At 40.7% G+C, this 22,144-nt stretch overlaps 1 protein-coding gene and 1 pseudogene across 2 annotated transcripts in view; both read left to right on the plus strand.

Annotated features, from left to right (window-relative positions):
- The first annotated feature begins 815 nt into the window (after positions 1-815).
- On the plus strand, positions 816-2,975 carry LOC131824195 (uncharacterized; annotated as a pseudogene).
- A 9,753-nt stretch (positions 2,976-12,728) lies between these two features.
- The window catches only part of LOC131830028 (alcohol dehydrogenase E chain), a 32,708-nt gene continuing 23,292 nt past the window's right edge, over positions 12,729-22,144 (plus strand). The window contains exons 1-2 of one of the 2 annotated variants that reach the window (XM_059172433.1): positions 12,729-12,940; positions 19,029-19,205. In XM_059172433.1, the coding sequence (XP_059028416.1) occupies positions 19,188-19,205 (18 nt within the window). In that variant the 5' untranslated portion in view covers positions 12,729-12,940; positions 19,029-19,187. The remainder of the gene's footprint in view (positions 12,941-19,028; positions 19,206-22,144) is intronic. The other variant, XM_059172430.1, reaches the window with a different exon arrangement.

The raw sequence follows: 22,144 nt of genomic DNA on the forward strand, positions 1-22,144 counted from the left end.
TGTTGTCAGTTGTGCTGTTTGTTAAATGTATGCTAGTTGTTAAGTTTATGGGAATTTTTGGAAGAGGCATCCCTTACCCCCGCCTGGAGGGCAAGATCCTCATCTATGAGGAAAGCTGGCTGCCCTTGCGGTCAGATTCTCTCTTAACTTCCTTTCAATTTTGTCTTCGCGGCCACGCCAGATCATTTGTTTGTGTGAGTGTGTTCTTGTTAATTATTGTAAGTTTACGTGCCTTGTTGTGGACTGAAGGCGTGATGGGACAGACACAGACTAACCCTCTAATGATTAACCTGATGATTAACTACTTCTTGGATGTCAGGGAGAGAGTTCATAACCTGAGCACAGATTACGAAAGGGAAAGTTTCGGACTTTCTGCATGTCTGAGTGGCCAGCTTTAAATGGAAAATGGGCCTGGGAGGGAACTTTTCAACTGCCTATTATCCTACAGGTTAAGGCCATCATCTTCAGAGAAAAACCACACGGCCACCCTGACCTTATATACTCTGACCTTATATACTGGTCTGACAAGACATGATAGAGAATCCTCCCTCCTGGCTTAAACATTTTCTCCCTCCCAAAGCAGGACCTACACCCAACATCCTGGCCCTGTGGAAACCAACTCCTAAGTCTAACAAGAAAGCAGAGTCCAAACCAAAGACTCTGCTTTACCCGGTGTTCCAGGACACTCCCACGGAGGACCTAATTTTTCTGCTGCCCTACCAAGTCTCCCCAGCCCCCCATCTGCCCCTCCAGCAGAGGCCTCAGGGGCTGTCGAGGGAGTGCCACCCCCTCTCCCAGATCAGGGGCCCCCATGCATGGGCCGGCAGCAGGGACACATGGACGGACCCATTGAGTGGCCCCAGCCTCAAATCTGGGATGAGGCAATTCCATTGTCCTTCCCCTTAATGCCATGGGACCCCCCGAATGAAACAGGGGGAAAACCAATGTTATATCGGCCATTCTCTACTAGTCATTTATACAATTGGAGAACTCAACATGCAAAGTTCTCCGATAACCTAAAGGATCTGATTGGTCTTTTGGATACTGTTCTTTTCAGCCAACAGCCCACCTGGGATGACTGTCAACAGCTCTTGCAGGTCCTCTTTACCACTGAGGAAAGAGAGCAAATCCAGATGGAAGCCTGGAAGTCCATGCTGGGTGATGACAGACAGCCAACACAGAACTCCGATCTCATAAATGTAGCTTTCCCCTTGTCTTGCCCCATTAGGAACTACAACTTGGCAGAAGGTAAGGAAAGGCTCCGGGTCTACCGCCAGACTCTAATGGCAGGTCTCAAGGCTGCAGCACACAAGCCTACCAATCTGGCCAAGGTATATGATGTAAAACAGGGTAAAGATGAGAGTCCCAGTGGCATTCCTAGAAAGGATCATAGAGACATTCAGAAAGTACACCCCTATGAATCCAGAGGGTCCAGAGGCCAAAGCTGCCATAGTTATGGCTTTTGTTAACCAAGCCGCTCCAGACATGAAAAGGGAATTACAGAGGCTAGAAAGACTAGGAGAGAAGAGCCTACAGGATCTGATAGTGGTAACAGAAAGAGTCTACAATAACAGAGACACCCTGGAGAAGCAACAGGCTAGGATAAGTGACCACCATCAGAACTGGAACCTGGCTAAGATCCTACTGGCCATGACCATGTATGGCCCACATGAAAAATAGAGAAGTCTCAAGAAGCTGGCTTCAGGAGAAGGTAAGGGGGATGGCCCCCACTGAGAATGCCCCAAACTGAATATAAACCAGTGTGCTTATTGCAGGAAAGAAGGCCACTGGGCAAGGGCCTGCCCCTGGTTAAAGCAATCCCCCAACAAAAGACCAAAGGCCTCCACTACTATTAGAAGTCGAAGAGTTAGATGACTAGGAGAGTTGGGGTTTGGCACCCCTCCACAAGCCCAGGGTAACCCTTAAGGTGGAAGAGCAACCAATTAAATTCCTATTAGACGCAGGGGCCCAGCACTCTGCCTTGCTACAACTTCAAGGGAAGTTAGCAAATAAGACCTCATGGGTCCAGGGGGCCACAGGCACTAAACAATATTCATGGACTACCTGAAGAACAGTGGATCTCAGCATGAACTTGGTAAACCACTACTTCATGGTCATTCCTGAGTGCCCCTACGCCCGGTTAGGCTGGGACCTACTCACCAAGATGGGAGCCCAAATTAGTTTCCACCCTGAAGAGGCAAAGGTTCTGGATAAAGAGGGACACCCAATCCAGGTGCTTGTCATGAACCTGGAGGACGAATATTGTCTTTACCAAATGCCCCTAGAATCAATGACCAACATTGACCACTGGTTGCAGGAGTTTCCCCAAGTGTGGGCAGAAACCAGGGGAATGGGATTGGCCCAACACTGGCCAGGAATATACAATGAACTAAAGCCAGGAGCAGAACCAGTCAGAGTCCGCCAATACCCCATGCCTCTCACAGCACTCACAGGGATCACCTCACACATCCAGCGACTGCTAGACTCAGGCATACTGCAGCCTTGTCAGTCGGCATGGAACACTCCCCTGCTGCTGGTATGAAAGCCACACTCTAATGATTATAGACCGGTACAGGAATTGAGGGAAGTTAACCGACAGGTGATGGACATGCACTATGGTACCAAACCCCTACACCCTCTTCTCCACCTTGCCCCCAAATGAGACTTGGTATACAGTGCTAGACCTAAAGGATCCCTTTTTCAGCTTGCCCTTGGCCCCAAAGAGCCAAGACCTCTTCGCTTTTGAATGGGTGGACCTGGAGAAGGGCATCAATGGCCAACTCACCTGGACTCAACTACTGCAAGGATTCAAGAATTCGCCCACCATCTTCAATAAGGCACTGCATGAAGACTTAGGTGAGTTCCATGCCAAACATCCTAATCTGACTCTATTACAATATGTAGATGATACCCTGTTGGCAGCAGAGGACCAGGAAAATGCCTACAAGGCACCAAGGACTCGCTCCAAACAATAGCAACTCTGGGATACCAGGCTTCAGATAAGAAGGCTCAGATCTGCAGAATGGAGGTGAGCTACCTGGAGTACAAATTAAAAGATGGACAAAGATGGTTAATGGATGCAGGAAGGAGACCATCATGAGAATCCCACATCCCACATCCATGGGGCCATTTATAGAGAAATAGAACTCTTAACAACAGAAGGAAAGACTACTAAAAACAAGGCAGAAATCCTTGAGCTCCTAAGAGCCCTTTGGCTGCCTAAGGCACTGGCCATTATCCATTGTCTAGGACATCAAAAAGCAGACACACCAGGTCAGGGGAAACAAGCTGGCCAACTTAAAAGCAAAAGAGGCAGCTCTTTCAGTGGACCATGTCTTAGTCACCACAATGCCAGATCCAGGAGCACCGAGCTTGCCAGACAACCCCAACTTCGCTGACACAGACTTACAATGGATTAGGCATCTACCCAGGGCACAATGACTACATGGCTGGTGGAGAGCTGCAGATCGCAGCATAATCCTACCAGAGGAACTGGGATGGTGAGTCCTATCCAAAATGCACAGGAGTACACACATGGGAACAAAAAAAAAATGGAAGACTTGGTGCGACATGCAAAGATCACTATCAAAGACTCCCAATCAAAGATCTAACAGATTGTGGTAAGCTGCCACACATGCCAATTAACTTATGCCACCGCCCATGGATCTAACCCAGGCACCCGGCTCCAGGGGGACTGCCCAGGAGCCTACTGGGAAGTGGACTACACCAAGATAAAACCTGGAAAATACGGATACAGGTATTTACTGATATTTGTAGATACTTTTTCAGGATGGACAGAGGCATTTCCCACCAAACATGAAACCACACAGACCATGACCAAGAAACTACTGGAAGGCATCTTACCAAAGTATGGTTTTCCTGTTAAGATTGGATCAGACAACAGACCCGGATTCATCTCTATGGTAACAAAGTGTGCGGCACTAGTACTTGGGGCAGATTGGAAATTACATTGCACATATATGCCCCAAAGTTCAGGACAGGTAGAGAGGATGAACATAACATTAAAAGAAACCTTGACTAAATTAGCCTTGGAGACTGGCGGGGATTTGGTGACTCTCCTTCCCTTCACCCTATATATGGAGTGAAACTCCCCATATTAGATGGGACTTACCCCTTATGAGATCATGTTCAGTATTCTTCCACCTATTATTCCCAATTTAAAATCTGAGGTGCTTGCTGAGTTTGATGATCACCAGCTCCTTTTCTCCCTCCAAACATTACAACGAACCCATGAGCAGGTGTGGCCTAAGCTGAGGGCCCTCTATGAGACTGGGCCACCCCTGGACCCCCATCAATATCAGCCAGGTGACTGGGTGTATGTCTGGAGATACCAACACCAGACACTTCCATGCTGGAAGGGACCCTACATCATGATCCTGACAACTCCCACCGCTCTCAAAGTCAACGGGATTACTCCCTGGGTCCACTACACCCACGTCCGGCCAGCTGACCTACACGCCAGCATCAAGGACTTTGTCCCAGAATGGAAAAGTCAACCTGACAAGGACAATCCCCTAAAGCTAAGACTGCACCATTATCACTTACCCCACTAATGTTGCTTACTTTTGTCAAAGACAAAGTCAGTACAGTTCAGTTCATGGTACTCAGACAGTAATACCAACCATTGGACCTTGTTGCTGAGACCAGCCTGGACCCATGATTGGGTCCTTCCTTAGGTTCCTCTGAGAGGGGGAAATGTGGAGTCCAAGAAAAATTAAGGCCATCCCACCTCAAGTTTAGCTTTAGAATAAGTACAGCCATCTTAGCTCTGGCAGCCACCTCAGACCCCTGTGCCCAAGGGCTGCAGTTTCCCATACTTTGCTTTAGTAACAAGAACCCCCATTCTACTTAGGTTCCAGAGACCCCCACCCTGCTTTAGTAACAAGAATCCCCACCCTGCTTTAGTAATAGGAACCCATAAATACCCCTGCCTTAACTAAGCTCAGGGTCCAAGTCCGAACTCCGCTGTGTTGGGTATACTTGGGCCCAACCTTAAGCTTGTTAAATAAGCTTGTTAAATAAATCCTTGTGTGATTGCATTGGTGTTGGCTCCTGGTGGTCTCTCAGATGTGAAAACTCGGGTACAACATTAATGTGGTGCAATAAAAAATGGAGGCCCTTACTGCTAGGATAAATGTGGCAGAAGAAAGAATTAGTGATATAGAAGACCAAATGACAGAGAATAAAGAAGCTAAGCAAAAGAGAGACAAACAACTACTGGACCATCAGGGGAGAATTCGAGAGATAAGTGATACCATAACAGGAAACAAATTTGAATAATTGGGATTCCAGAAGAAGAAGAAAGAGAGAGGGGAGCAGAAGGTTTATTGGAGAGAATTATTGTGGAGAATTTCCCTAATATGGCAAAGGGAAAAAGCATCAAAATCCAGGAGGTGCAGAGAAGCCCCCCTCAAAATCAGTAAGAATAGGTCCACACCCCATCATCTAATAGTAAAATTTACAAGTCTCAGTGACAAAGAGAAAATCCTAAAAGCAGCCTGGGATAACAAGTCTGTAACATACAATGGTAAAAATGTTAGATTAGCAGTGGACCTATCTACAGAGACCTGGCAGGCCAGAAAGAACTGGCATGATATATTCAGAGCACTAAATGAGAAAAACATGCAGCCAAGAATACCATATCCAGCTAGGCTATCATTAAAAATAGAAGGAGAGATAAAAAGCTTCCACGACAAGCAAAAACTGAAAGAATTTGCAAACACCAAACCAGCTCTATAGGAAATATCAAAAGGGGTCCTCTAAGCAAAGAGACACCCTAAAAGTAGTAGACCAGAAAGGAATACAGAAAATATATAGTAACAGTCACCTTACAGGCAATACAATGGTACTAAATTCATATCTCCCAATAGTTACCCTGAATGTACATGGGCTAAATGCCCCAATCAAATGACACAGGGTATCAGAATGGATAAAAAAAAAACAAAACCCATCAATATGCCGCCTATAAGAAACTCATTTTAGACCTGAAGACACCACCAGATTTAAAGTGAGGGGGTGGAAAACAATTTACCATGCTAATGGACATCAGAAGAAGGCTGGAGTGGCAATCCTTATATCAGATAAATTAGATTTTAAGCCAAAGACTATAACAAGAGTTGAGGAAGGACACTATATCACACTCAAAGGGTCTGTCCAACAAGAAGATCTAACAATTTACAAAATCCATGCCCCTAATGTGGGAACAGCCAACTACATAAACCAATTAATAACAAAATCAAAGAAACACATTGACAATGATACAATAATAGTAGGGGATTTTAACACTCCCCTCACTGAAATGGAAACATCATGCAAGCAAAAGACCAACAAGGAAATAGATGGCTAAAGTGGCCAGATGGACATCACAGATATATTCAGAACATTCCAACTCAAAGCAACAGAATACACATTATTCTCTAGTGCACATAGAACATTCTCCAGAATAGATCATGTTTTGGGTCATAAATCAGGTCTCAACCAGTACCAAAAGATTGGAATCATTCCCTGCATATTTTCAGACCACAATGCTCTGAAGCTAGAACTCAATCACATGAAGAAATTTAGAAAGAACGCAAATACATGGAAACCAAACAGCATCCTTCTAAAGAATGAATGGGTCAACCAGGAAATTAAAGAAGAATTGAAAAAATTCATGGAAACAAATGATAATGAAAACACAACAGTTCAAAAATCTGTGGGACACAGCAAAGGCAGTCCTGAGAGGAAAATATATAGCAGTACAAGTCTTTCTCAAGAAACAAGAAAGGTCTCAAATACACAACCTAACCCTACACCTAAAAAAGCCGGAAAAAGAACAGCAAAGAAAGCCTAAACCCAGCTGGAGAAGAGAAATAGTAAAGCTCAGAGCAGAAATCAATGAAACAGAAACAAAAAAAAAAAAAAATAGAGCAAATTAACAAAACTAGGAACTGGTTCTTTGAAAGAATTAATAAGATTGATAAACCTCTGGCCAGACTTATCAAAAAGAAAAGAGAAAGGACCCAAATAAATAAAATCATGAATAAAAGAGCAGAGATCACAACCAACACCAAAGAAATACAAACAATTATAAGAATATACTATGAGCAACTCTATGCCAACAAATTTGACAATCTGGAAGAAATGGATGCATTCCTAGAGACGTATGAACAACCACAACTGAACCAGGAAGAAATAGAAAACTTGAATGCAGACCCATAACCAGTAAGGAGATTGAAACAGTCATCAAAAATCTCCAAACGAACAAAAGCCCAGAGCCAGATGGCTTCCCAGGGGAATTCTACCAAACATTTAAAGAAGAATTCATTCCTTCTCCTGAAACTGTTCCAAAAAATAGAAATGGAAGGAAAACTTCCAAACTCATTTTATGAGGCCAGCATCATTTTGATCCCAAAACCAGACAAGGAGCCCATCAAAAAAGAGAATTACAGACCAATATCCTTGATGAACACAGATGCAAAAATTCTCACCAAAATATTAACCAATAGGATCCAACAGTACATTAAAAGGATTATTCACCACGACCCAGTAGGATTTATTCCAGGGCTGCAAGGTTGGTTCAACATCCACAAATCAATCAATGTGATACAATACATTAATAAAAGAAACAACAAGAACTGTATGATACTCTCAATAGATGCTGAAAAAGCATTTCACAAAGTACAGCATTCTTTCTTGATTAAAACTCTGCAAAGTGTAGAGATAGAGGGTACATACCTCAATATCATCAAAACCATCTATGAAAAACCCACCACAAATAACATTCTCAATGGAGAAAAACTGAGAGCTGTTCGGATAACTAAGGTCAGGAACATGGCAGGGATGTCCATTATCACCACTGCTATTCAACATAGTACTAGAAGTCCTAGCCTCAGCAATCAGACAACAAAAAGAAATTAAAGACATCCAAATCGGCAAAGAAGAAGTCAAACTATCACACTTTGCAGATGATATGATACTATATGTGGAAAACCCAAAAGACTCCATTCCAAATGTGCTAGAACTTGTACGGGAATTCAGTAAAGTGTCAGGATAGAAAATCAATGCACAGAAATCAGTTGCATTCCTATACATCAATAACAAGACAGAAGAAAAAGAAATTAAGTAGTCCATCCCATTTACAATTGCACCCCAAACCACAAGATACCTAGGAAGAAACCTAACCAAAGAGGCAAACAATCTATACTCAGAAAAGTGTAAAGTACTCATGAAAGAAATTGAGGAAGATACAAAGAAATGAAAAAAATATTTCATGCCCATGGATTGGAAGAATAAATATTGTGAAAATGTCTATGCTACCTAAAGCAATCTACACATTTAATGCAATCCTTATCAAAATCCCATCCATTTTTTTCAAAGAAATGGAACAAATAATCCTAAAATTTGTATGAAACCAGAAAAGACTCAAATATCTGGAGGAATATTGAAAAAGAGAGCCAAAGTTGGTGGCATCACAATTCCGGACTTCAACTCTATTACAAAGCTGTCATCATCAAGACAGTATGGTACTGGCACAAGAACAGACACATAGATCAATGGAACAGAATAGAGAGCCCAGAAATAGACCCTCAACTCTATGGTCAACTAATCTTCGACAAAGTAGGAAAGAATGTCTAATGGAAAAAAGACAGTCTCTTCAACAAATGGTGTTGGGAAAATTGGACATCCACATGCAGAAGAATGAAACTGGACCATTTCCTTACACCACACATGAAAATAGACTCAAAATGGATGAAGGACCCAAATGTGAGAAAGGAATCCATCAAAATCCTTGAGGAGAACACAGGCAGCAAACTCTTTGATCTCAGCCTCAACAACTTCTTCCTAGGAACAACGCCAAAGGCAAGGGAAGCAAGGATAAAAATGAACTACTGGGACTTCATCAAGATCAAAAGCTTTTGCACAGCAAAGGAAACAGTGAACAAAACCAAAAGACAACTGACAGAATGGGAGAAGATCTTTGAAAACGACATATCAGATAAAGGGCTAGTATCCAAAATCTTTAAAGAGCTTAGCAAACTCAACACCCAAAGAACCAATAATCCAATCAAGAAATGGGCAGAGGACATGAACAGACATTTCTGCAAAGAAGACATCCAGATGGCCAACAGACACATGAAAAAGTGCTCCACATCACTCAGCCTCAGGGAACCTCAAATCAAAACCACAAGGAGATACCACCTGACACCAGTCAGAATGGCTAAAATTAACAAGTCAGGAAATGACAGATGCTGGCGAGGATGTGGAGAAAGGGGAACCCTCCTCCACTGTTGGTGGGAATGTAAGCTTGTGAAACCACTCTGGAAAACAGCATGGAGGTTCCTCAAAACTTTGAAAATAGAGCTACCTTATGACCCAGCAATTGCACTACTAGGTATTTACCCTAAACATACAAATGTAGTGATCCAAAAGGGCACATGCACCCAAATGTTTATAGCAGCAATGTCCACAATAGCCAAATTATGGAAAGAACCTAGATGTCCATCAACAGATGAATGGATAAGAAGAGGTGGTATATTAAAAAAAGAAAAATGGAACACTATGCAGCCATCAAAGGAAATGAAATCTTGCCATTTGCAAAGACTTGGATGGAACTAGAGGGTATTATGCTTAGCAAAATAAGTCAGTCAGAGAACGACAACTATGGATCTCCCTGATATGAGGAAATGGAGATGCAACATGAGGGGATTTGGGAGGTAGGAAAAGAATAAATGAAACAAGGTGGGCTCCTGAGGGAGTCAAACCAAAAGAGACTCTTAATGTCACAAACAAACTGAGGGTGGCCGGGGGAAGAGGGGTAGGGAGAGTGTGGTGGGGTTATGAACATTGTGGAGGGTATGTCCTATGGTGAGTGCTGTGAAGTGTGTAAAACCTGGTAATTCACAGACCTGTACCCCTGGGACTAATAATACATAATATGTTTATAAAAAATTTTTATTAAAAAAACAATTATTTGAAATTATTACCAGCACTGGGAAAATTGGACAGTTATGTATAGAAGAATGAAACTTAACCATCCTCTTATATCATACACAAAGATAAACTCGAAATGGTTAATAGACCTCAACATGAGACAGGAATCTATCAAAATCCTAGAGGAGAACATAGGAAGTAACCTCTTCAACATCAGCCACAGCAACTTCTTTCAAGATATGTCTCCAAAGGCAAAGGAAACAAAAGCAAAAATAAACTTTGGGAACTTCATCAAGAAAAAAAAGCTTCTGCACAGCAAAGGAAACAGTGAACAAAACAAAGAAGCAATCCACGGAATAGAAGAAGATATTCACAAATGACACTAGAGACAAAGGGTTGATATCCAGGATCTATAAAGAACTCCTCAAACTCAACATTCAAAAAACAGATAATCATGTCAAAAAATGGGCAGAAGACATGAACAGATACTTCTCCAAAGAAGACATACAAATGGCTTACAGACACATGAATAAATGTTAATCATAATTAGCCATCAGGGAGATTCAAATCAAAACCACATTGAGATACCACCTTAACACCAGTTAGAATGGCCAAAATTAAAAGACAGTAAACAACTGTTGGAGAGGATGTGGATAAAGTGGAACCCTCTTCTTACACTGGTGGTAGGAATGCAAGTTGGTGCAGGCACTTTGCAAAACAGTTTGGAGATTCCTTAAGAAATTAAAAATAGATCTACCTTATGACCCTGCAATTGCACTACTGGGTATTTACCCCAAAGATACAGATGTAGTGAAAAGAAGAGTCATCTCTACACCAATGTTCCTAGCAGCAATGGCCAAAATGTGGAAAGAGCCATGATGCCCTTCAACAGATGAATGGATAAGGAAGATGTGGTCCGTATATACTATGGAGTATTATGCCTCCATAAGAAAGGATGAATACCCAACTTTTGTATCAACATGGATGGGACTGGAAAAGATTATGCTGAGTGAAATAAGTCAAGCAGAGAAAGTCAATTATCAAATGGTTTCACTTGTTTGTGGAGCATAAGGAATAACATGGAGGACATGGGGAGAAGAAGAGGAAAAGGGATTTGGGGGAAATTGGAGGGGGAGATGAACCATGGGAGACTGTGGACTCTGAGGAACTAACTGAGGGCTTTGGAGGGGAGGTGGGTGGGAGGTAGGGTGAGCCTGGCGGTGGGTATTAAGGAGGGAGCATATTGCATGTAGCACTGGATGTGGTACATAAACAATGAATTCTGGAACACTGAAAAGAAGTTGAAATAGTAAATAAAAATTTTAAAAAAGAAAGAAGAAAAAAAACCTTATGCTTTTCTAATGACACCATTAAGGAAGTGAAAATGCAAGCCACAGAGTGGAAGAAAATATTCTTGACACAGATATCTGACAAAGTACTGGTATCTAGAACATTTCAAGAACTCTTACAATTCAATATTAAGAAGACAGCCCAATAAAAATAGGTAAAAGATTTAAACAGCTCACACAAAAGAAAATATACAAAGGGCCGATATGAACATGAAAAAATGCTCAGTAAGTACAGATTTTAAAAAGAGTTATTTATTTATATATTTATTTGAGAGAGAGAGAGAGAAAGCATGTGCACGTGTGTGGGGGGAGGGGAAGAGAGACAGAATCTGGAGCAGACTCCCCACTGAGCAGGGAGCCCAACACCAGGCTGGACCCCATAACCCTGATCATGACCTGAGCCAAAACCGAGAGTCAGACTCTTAATTGACTGAGCCACCCAGGAGCCCCTGAAGTAAGTGCAAATGTAAACCACACTAAAATAACACTATACCCAATACACTGGCTAAAATTTAAAAGACTGACAGTCTCAAGTGCTGATGGGGATGCAGAACAATGGGAATTTACATGCAGGGCTTGTGGGAGTGTAAAATGGCAGAGTGGCCATTTTTCATAAAATTCAATATCCACCTATCACATGACCTGCAAATCTACTCCTCAATATTCATTCAAAAGAAATGAAAACATATGTCCACAAGAGAACTTGTCCACAAGTGTTTCTAGTGGTTATTTTCCTATTGTCCCAAACTGCAACAACTGAAATGTCCATCTCCCAGTAAATGGATAAACAAATTGTGGTAAATCCATGCTATGGACACAGTCTAACAATAACAAGGAATAAACTACTGATACCCACAAGATACTTACATCTCAAAAACTGCAGAAGCTAAACACAAAAAAGGGTGTACTGGCATGATTTTATTTATATGAAATGGTAGAATAGACAAAACAATCTATATTAATAGAAAGCGCAGCAGTGGTTGCCTGGCATTGGGTATATGTGGGTGGATTGACTGCAAAGGAGCCTTAGAGGAACTTTGGGGGGTGATGGAAATGTCCCATATCTTGTTTGTGGTAGATTTAAAGGTCTATTAATTGGTCAAAACTCATTGAATATACACAGCATGGGTGCATCTTTCTTTGTGTAAAGTTGACATCAATCAAGTTAATTTTAAAAATAAATAACTAAACTGCTCAAAGGAGCCCAGAACCCTCAGACCTGATAATTGCCTACTGCTTAAGTTGTAATCTTTGGAATGTCCCTGTAGGAGGAGAAGACACCATGTGTCTTATAAATAGCCCATGAACTCCTCTAAACCCTTCCTGCTATTTTTATTGGAGCATGGGGGGAGGGGCAGGGGAAGGGTGGTGCCTTTGAACTCTCTTTTATAAAGGAATATACTGCACTCCAGACTTTCTTTTAGAGTCTACTTTACCAGGGTCTGAATTTAGACTCAGGAGAAAAACCTATTCCTAAAGTTGTTTTTTTAGCATTCTTCCCTTCTCCTCTCCGCAACTTAGATTCCAGACAAGGCATTTCATGAAGATACTTACTTTTAACATTAAAGTAAACGATATTAGTTCTGTTTTGAGACTACAGTGATCGACTTTAAGACAACTAGAGTCTGCCAAGATTACCACAATTCCTGGATTTCCAGGTGAGTAGTAAATCAGAAACATCAGGCTTACATAAGAATGATCTTGCTTTTTCTCTGATTTGCCTTCATTGAAAAGAAAATTTATTATGTTTGTTGGCATAGTAAATGCCTTAAAAAGCTTACCTGGGCAATCTTTCACACAGCTGTGCAAACCAGGATTTTTTTTTTTTTTTTAATTTCCACTTAGCATGCAGTTTACACAAATAAGCAAGTTCTTTCTCTGTTGTTTATACTAGCAGCACACAGAATGTCTTCTGGATTGTAAGTCAGGGAAAAAAGAAAAACAACCAAGTCCACATTTATGACCATTAAATTCTACAAATACCAATTTGATTAAAGCTATAGTATAACCATTGCACTTTTCATTCTTTCTCATTCCAATAATTCTATCTGTTCTTATGCAATGGCCCATTTCCAGGTTCTTGCAAGTTTTATACAAATAAAACTTCAATGCAGTCACTGCTTTCAGATCTTTCAGTGACTACTTGATTAAGGTTTTGTTCTACTCATTTCCTAACAAAATTAAATATTTAACTATTATATAAATATTGAATACAGAATTTGATTCATTCTAACTCAGCTTCTGAGAGTAATTTTCTTATGAGTCTGTCAAATTTTTTAAATCACATTAGTCTTTTCTTTTTTTAACTCTAGACCAGCTTATATATTATTCATAAAGTAGTAAAGGTTAGCTAAGTGATACTTTGTACTACTCTTTATAGTTAATTGTCACAATATCACTGAAATAGATCACAACCACCAGAACTAAGTAAGTGGCAAGCAGTTTTTAAGTTCTAATTCTTGAAACTCTGAGGTTTGTTCTCTTCCCAGCAAGCCTTTTGGAGCTAACTAAATCTAGGTCCCATCCAGGGTGTCCATGAGCCTCTGTTCAGGCTCACACAGAAGGAGAAGCAGGGTAATCCCATAATTAACCACCTGAACTAGCACACTTCTGAAAGCAAGGGGTAAGCTATTATAATCACTCTGGGATAACAGTCAATGTCTCTGGCACACTGAGATGTGTTATTATTAAGCTGTCACTGTTCAAGCTGTAGCAGAGGTCTGAACTGGACCATGAACTTATCCGTCATCCTAGCAATATTATCTACAATTTCTCAGGAGACTAACAGGCATGGTAACAAAAAAAAAGAAGAAAGAAAGAAAGAAAGAAAGAAAGAAAGGAAGAAAGAAAAAGAATCAGGTCTCCTGTTTCCATGAATATAAGATGTATAAATTCAGAGGTGACAATTTGGGGGCAAGCCAGCCAAAGTAGAAGCTCTTAATCTTGGAAATCAAATTTTTCATTGCTGGCACCCTGCTGCTCATCACCCCAGGCTTCAATTCCACGGCACCTCCTGCCCGAGACCTGCAACTGACAATGAGGCATCAGTGCTAGGTTAGCTGGTACCCTCAAGCCCTAGGAGGACTGTGCAGGCTTTGGAAACCCTATGCCACCTGTGCCTTCATGTAAGAAGAGGTTTGAAGCTGGAGGGAGCACAAATACAAAGAGATAGTAAAAGGAAAAAGGGGCTGGGGAGAGAAAGAGAGTAGTGTGTCAACATATTCCCTATATGAATAAGAGGAGTTCCAGAATGAAGGAAAGAACAGAGAAGGCAGGGTGGGAGAGAGAAGGAGTGAGTATGAATGAAACCGTTTAGATAAATTTTCCCAAACTGAAAAGTTAATCCTCATTTTGTTTAAAACCACTGCATGCCAGAAAGACAGCACGTGCCTTTAGTCTGACCCAGAACAGATCACTGTAAAACTGTCATGTGAAGGAAGAGGAAGAAGGGAGCTGGGAAGGAAAGGGTGGAGTGTGAGGCCGCAAGCCGGGGAATGTGGCAGCTGCCGGAAACTAGAAAAGGCAAGGAATGGAGTCTCTCTTCAAACCTCTGCTGACACTTGATTTCAACCCAGTGATAGTGACTTCAAATCTTGGGCCTCCAGAACTGGGGAAAAATAAAACTCCACTGTGTTAAGCCTCCCAGTTTGTGAACATTTGTTACATCAGCCACTGGAATTCAATACCACACGTTGCCCCAGGGGCAGAGCCATTCTGGAGCACCCAGGCCATTCTGGAGCAAGTCAAAGCTCTAGGTGGGATTTCTCTACAAGACAAAATGGGGGGGGGGTGTGCTTGATGGCATCTATTTGTCTAAAGTGGTGAATTAGACCACTGGAGACACTTTGGGCATTGAATTTGTTATAAGTATAAAAACAAAATCAAGCGAGGTGGTTTTTTTTTTTTTTTTTCTCATTCATCAATAATATTTATTTTTTTAAATTTAATTTAATTTAATTTTCAGTGTTCCAAGATTCATTGTTTATGCACCACACCCAGTGCTCCATGCAATATATGCTCTCCTTAATACCCATCACCAGACTCACCCAACCCCTACCCCCTCCCCTCCAAAGCCCGCAGTTTGTTTCTCAGAGTCCACAGTCTCTCATGTTTCAACTCCCCCTCCAAGTTCCCCCAACTCACTTCTCCTCTCCAGCTCCCAATGTCCTCCATGTTACTCCTTATGCTCCACAAGTAAGTGAAACCATAGGACAATTGACTCTCTCTGCTTGACTTATTTCACTCAGCATAATCTCTTCCAGTCCCACCTATGTTAACACAAAAGTTGGGTATCCATCTTCTGATGGAGACATAATGCTCCATTGTATAAATGAACTGTATCTTCTTTATCCATTTGTCTTTCAAAGAGCATCTTGGTTCTTTCCACAGTTTGGTGACTGTGGACATTGCTGCTATGAATGTTGGGGTACAGATGGCCCTTCTTTTCACTACATCTCTATCTTTGGGGAAAATACCCAGTAATGCAATTGCAGGGTCATAGGGTAGCTCTATTTTTAATTTCTTTTTTTAAAGATTTTATTTATTTATCTGAGAGACAGAGATCACAAGCAGGCAGAGAGGCAGGCAGGGGACGGGGGAGCGGGGAGCAAGCTCCCCACTGAGCAGAGAGCCCAATGCGGGGCTTGATACCAGGACTCTGGGATCATTATGTGAGCCAAAGGCAGAGGCTCTAGCCCACTGAGCCACACAGGTGTCCCTATTTTTAATTTCTTAAGGAATCTCCACACTGTTATACAAAGCGGCTGCACCAACTTGCATTCCCACCAACAGTGTAAAAGGGTTCCGCTTTCTCCACATCCTCTCCAACATTGTTGTTTCTTGCTTTGTCAATTTTTGTCATTCTAACTGGTGTAAGGTGGTATTGATGACGTTTTAGAATATAAGTCAGGTACGGTGGGGTGAGGTCCAGGGCCAATGACCAAGAAAGAATTCTTGAGACATCTTCAGTGCAAAATAGTGGTTTATTAAAGCATGTGGACAGGACCCATGGGCAGAAAGAGCTACTGCTCCAGGGCTGTGAAGGGTGGTCCATTATATTCTTGCAAGTGGGAGGGAGTCAGGGATGGTGTAAGTCTCTAAGGAACTTTGGAAGCAAGGTTTCCAGGACCTTGAGGGGCTTCTATTATTGGGGAAAAGGTTATTCATTACTGGTAATAAAACTTTTGTCCTGAGACCCTTTAGATCAGTGGGCCATATGCTTGGGGATAATTGTCAACACTATCTTAGAGGGTTTAGAGATAAAGGAAGTTCCCAAAGAAATTGTTAAAGTAGGCTCACAGGATCCTGGTTGGGCATAGGGGTTGGTGGGTCAGGCTAGGATAGCCCTTTGCCCTTAGCGAAGCCTTAAGGTGGAGAATCCCTAGAGGAATCACTCTGCCTATTTCAAGGGCTTGTCAGTGGGTAAGGAAACTTAATAATTTTTCTTCTGCCTCTGTTTCCCACATTAGTATCTCAATGTGGTTTTTATTTGAATCTCCCTGGTGGCTAATGGTGATGAACATTTTTTCATGTGTCTGTTAGCCATAAAACCAAGCTAGTTAAAAAAAAAAAAATTTAATCCTAGGGGAAAGCAGAATTGCTTAGGTAAAGGGAGAAAACAAAAACAAAAAACACTTTAAACTACACAGCTCACCCGTAAGCAGCATTCACATAGTCCTAATAATACGAATTATTCTGTTACTCCTTTGAGAAGCAGAAGAGTAGAGTATTTTTGTGGTATTGTCAGTCTCAAATTTTTATCCTCCAAATTGTGAAGTTAATAGACATGCACAAAGAAAAACCAAGTTAAGAACATAGGCATACTACTTAGAGATGTGGAAATAAAAAACAATATAGTAAGTTTCAAAAGTTGAAAGCTGTGGATGCTAGGGAGGAATAAATGTAGGAAGAAGTAGGAGGGTCAATACTGCTGCTTGTCTTAAGAGGTTGCTTCTTTTTTCCTTTTTAATTATATTTATTAACATATAATGTATTATTTGCTTCAAAGGTACAGGTCTATGAATCATCAGTCTTACACAATTCACAGCACTCACCATAGCACATACCCTCCCCAATGTCCATCACCCAGCCACGCCATCCCTCTCCCCCAGCCCCCAGCAACCCTTAGTTTGTTTTGTGAGATTAAGAGCCTCTTACGAGATTTTGTAGAAAAAAATTTTTGCCTACGTATAGGCATGTATAATTTTGGTAAAAATGAAAATGAAAAATCAAAAACTAGAAAAATGATGAAGACAAAAGAGTTGGTCATATTCTAGGAGTCATAGAATACAAAATAAATGGGAATTCTAAAACAAATTTCATAGCTTTGCGCAAATAGGTGGTTGTGACCAATCATTACATTTTCAGTGGCTTTATCATATCAGGATTCAAAAGGTACTATATTTTGAACCCCTTGCAGGTGCTCTGGAAAACTACTGGAAGGCACATGGACAGTGTGCAAAACATTGCAGATGAGGCCTACATTCGATCTGTAATGGAAAAGAGCAACTGGGTCCTGTTAGTCATCTCTCCACTTCTCTATTGATGATTCTGGATCTTTTCCTTTCTTCTCAACCTCCTTAAACATACCCATTCCAGTGCTTTCTGTCAGCAAACTGCGACCATTACAAAGACATCAACTCTGTCTGCGCAAATACTTTTGTTTACTTGAGAATGCACTTCCAGGAGGACTCTTGGTGAGAAGAACTGTCTTAGTTTCCAGTAAGGGAAATAGAAAACTATTTCAAACAAAGGGGATTTAATACAGAAAACTGGTGGCATAATTGCTGGAAAGATCGCAAAAGGCATGTTAAGGCCACACAGAACATTAAGAACATTCAGCCCCTGGAGTGCTTGGAGAACAAGAAGAAAGTGGTAATAAGGCAGTCAGCACTGAAACCTTAGCAAGTAGCTAATATGCATCCAAGTTTGTCCTATTTCAGGCTCTCTTTTAAGCGCTTTAAAAGGATGATCTGTTTTCCTCAGACAACTCTTTTTTTTTTTCAAAGATTTTATTTATTTATTTGACAGAGAGATATCACAAGCAGATGAAGAGGCAGGCAGAGAGAGAAAGAGGGAAGCAGGCTCCCTGCTGAGCAGAGATCCCGATGCGGGACTCGATCCCAGGACCCTGAGATCATGACCTGAGCCAAAGGCAGAGGCTTAACCCACTGATCCACCCAGGCGCCCCTCCTCAGACAACTCTTTGATGATGTTAGTCATCCTCATTTTATAGATAACAAAACTGAGACCAAAGACACTTAAACAAAAAATCCAAATGCACACAGCTGGTAGGGTTAAGGTCTGCCTGGGGTGCCTGGGTGGTCCAACTGGTTAAGCATCTGCCTTCAGCTCAGGTCATGCTGCCAGTGTCCTGGGATCGAGTTCCGCATTGGGCTCCTTGCTGAGCAGGGAGCCTGCTCCCCCCCCCCCCCCACCGCCTGCTTGTGCTTTCTCTCTCTCTCTATGACAAATAAATAAATAAAATCTTTAAAGATTAAAAAAAAAAAAGAAGAAGCAGTTGGACATTAGTGCAGGCAAAGAGAAAACAGAACTCTGAACACCCTATGTGGGATTGAGAGAGAAGAAATATAGAATCCAGGAAAAAGAGGGAGATTAAAATTTATATGTAGGGAAATATTTAACCTAATGAAATCAAGATATTAATTGAAGTTGGCATATTGCAAAAAAAAGTCAGGTTGTGAACGCTGGCTCAGTGATCTTTCCTTTCTGATTTGACTTGGCTAGAGAATAAACGGAGGAGATTGGCTTAACACCCTCAGATCACGTGGGTGCAATGGGTCGTTACTGAAGCAAACAACCTGTGCAATGTATCAGCTTTATGTACTCAAGCAGAAAACAGTATAAGGATTCACCAGTCTCCTGCCTTGAAGAGAAAACGGAGCCATGAGCACAGCAGGAAAAGTAAGCAAAAAAACTTTTTTTTTTCCTTTCGGAAATATATTCTTATTATATAATACACAAAGAGATAGTATTAATGAATAATTTAAAATTCACATGAAAATTAGAAATAATAATGTACTTAGGGGTGCCTGGGTGGCTCAGCTGGTTAAGCGACTGCCTTTGTTCTGCTCCGGTTGTGATCCTGGAGTCCTAGGATTGAGTCCTGCATCCGGCTCCCTACTTGGGAGTCTGCTTCTCTCGCTGATTTCTCTCCTCTCATCCTCTCTCTCTCTCTCTCTCAAATAAATGAATAAAATCATTAAAAAAAATTTTTTTAAATAAATAAGATGTACTGAAATACAACAACATTATGTGCTTCAATATGCTATTCTACTACACTACAATGAAAATTGGCTATTCCTCTGTTAAGAGTATTTATAGACAAATTTATTGTGACAAAACTGGGACTTATTTCTTATCAATTATTTTGAAGTATAACTTATAGTACACTTATAGTTGATGACTTTCAGAACACTTTTTTCTAAAAAAATTTAGCTCTTTGTACACCTGAGTGTCCTGTCTGAATTCAGTTTTAAATGCTATGCAATGGCAATTTAATGTTTCCTACAGCATTTGCTGTAATTTGCAGAAGTCACATGAGAAAACTAAGAGTACCTTCATGAAATCATGCAAAATATCTGTTTATGCATTGTCTCCCTATCTGTTCAATTAAAAGGAAAAATATTTTTTAAATTGTCTTGTTAATAATTGGTTTATGCAAAGTTCATGTAAAAAGCAGTGGAGGGTTTTTTTTTTTTTTTTTCTGTTGAACTGGGTGATCTTTAAATTTAATTTCTATTTCTCAAAAAAAAAAAAAAGGCAATTCCTAAATATCTTTATCAAGAATGAATAGCATCTGTACCTAATAGTCTTGACTTCCTATATTAATGTGCAATAGGTATGGCCAATCACTAATAATTTGCAAACCTAAAATTCTATGTTCTTAATCAAGAAGTTATCTTTATATGAAGAAACCATAATTTAAATGTGGGGGTTTTTTTTTGTAATCATATATTTAGGAACGCAGGGAAGTTACATCTGACAAAAGGTCTATGACAGGAATTTGATTCAGAGAACTTTATCCTTTGAAGCTTCCTATGAAATCTCTTACAAAAGGCATATCGATTTCAAAGCATTAGAATCATCAAGGTTAAGCAAGCCAATATCAGCATGCAAATTCTGAATTAAAAGGGTCTTATTGGGGTGCCTGGGTGGCTCAGTGGGTTAAAGCCTCTGCCTTCGGCTTGGGTCGTGATCCCAGGGTCCTGGGGGGGATCGAGCCCCACACTGGGCTCTCTGCTCCGTGGGGAGCCCGCTTCCTCCTCTCTCTCTGCCTGCCTCTCTGCCTACTTGTGATCTCTGTCAAATAAATAAATAAAATAATTTCTAATAAATAAATAAATAAATAAATAAGCGGGTCCGGTTGTGGCATAATCCAGGAAATTTCCATAGAAATCCTATGGAAATCCTTTTCTGTTTCTTGTTTTTTGTTTTTTTGTTTTTTACAAAAAAGTAGTAAGACTAACACAGTTTGAATCACTTATTAGCACCGGGAACACAGATAACCGGTTCCAAGTCTTCCATAGATCACGTCTATTTGTTCAGGGTGCTCACGGGGGCAGAGAAACACGCAAGTGGTCATGCAACATAAACAATTCATGTTGTTTAACTGCTTAATTGCAAAAGCCTGTGCAGCTGTTTCCAGTATAGGTGTTATGCTAGGAGTGGACCCCACCCACAGTATGCTATCTTGCTAAGAGAAATTAAAGATTCAGAGGTTTCTGCACACACTGTGATACAACACTCCTGTTGTATCAGTAAGATCTGCTGAAAATCACACAGGCCACCAGCTGTCAGTTTTCTCATTGCAACTCTCTTTATTTTCATTCATTACTAGTTACCCTTTACAATGGCATTAGGTTTCAAATGAAGAACAGTTAGGAAAAAGGAAAGTTAAATATGCCAAAACTCAGCTTAAAAGAAGGAGGTCAGAGAGCAAAAGCGTAAACCAAATGTATTAATGAAAACAATCCTCTCCTTTGGATGCAACATCAACACTTTCAGCTTTGTGCAACACCATTCATGTTTATCCTTCCTGCATTCTATTGTCCTCAAATGCCAAGAGGCAGTAATATCTATTTTATAAGGTGGTTATGAGAACTTAATAAATCAATACTGTAAAACACTTAGGATAGTGCCTAGCACATAGAAATAATTCAATAAACATTAGTCACCGCTATTACTACTGTTGTTGCTACTACTATTTAACCTTTGTTAATCTTTCACTGCCATGGGGTAGCAAACAAATAAAGTTGGATGATTCTTTTTTAAGTTGGAGTCTCTGGACAGCCAGCTTTGTGACTTTTGGGGAAATTATTCAATTAATTACTGAGTCAATTGAGCTCAATCTTCTTAGTTGTAAAATAAGACCAAAAATTCAATAATACTGCTATGGTAGCATCATGTGAGGTTTACAGATCAAGCATGTAATTCACCCAGAACAGAATCCTATAATTAGGACCTATCTACATTAGTGTTTTTTCCAAGAGCTTTCACATTTTTTGTGGCATTGACTATGGTCAATGCAAAAGTCTTGCAAAGTTTAAGGATTTGACATATAAATAATGAAAATGAATTGTCAGAGGATATATTCCTATTGAAGATTTTTTTTTTTATCATATTTGCAATTACATCAGTTCTTTTTGGAAAAAACTCCCTTACCCGTATAAGCTTTGCAACAATGAAGACAAGCTTTTTTGTTTGTTTCTTTTTTTGTTTGTTTTTGTTTTATTTTGTTTTGTTTTTAAGAGAAGGAACACAAGCAAGTGGAGTGGGAAGAGGGAGAAGTAGGCCTCCCGCCCAGCGGGGAGCCCGATGCGGGACTCCATCTCAGGACCCTG

This window comes from Mustela lutreola, chromosome 1, assembly GCF_030435805.1.
Source record: "Mustela lutreola isolate mMusLut2 chromosome 1, mMusLut2.pri, whole genome shotgun sequence".
NCBI classification, from domain to species: Eukaryota; Metazoa; Chordata; class Mammalia; order Carnivora; family Mustelidae; genus Mustela; species Mustela lutreola.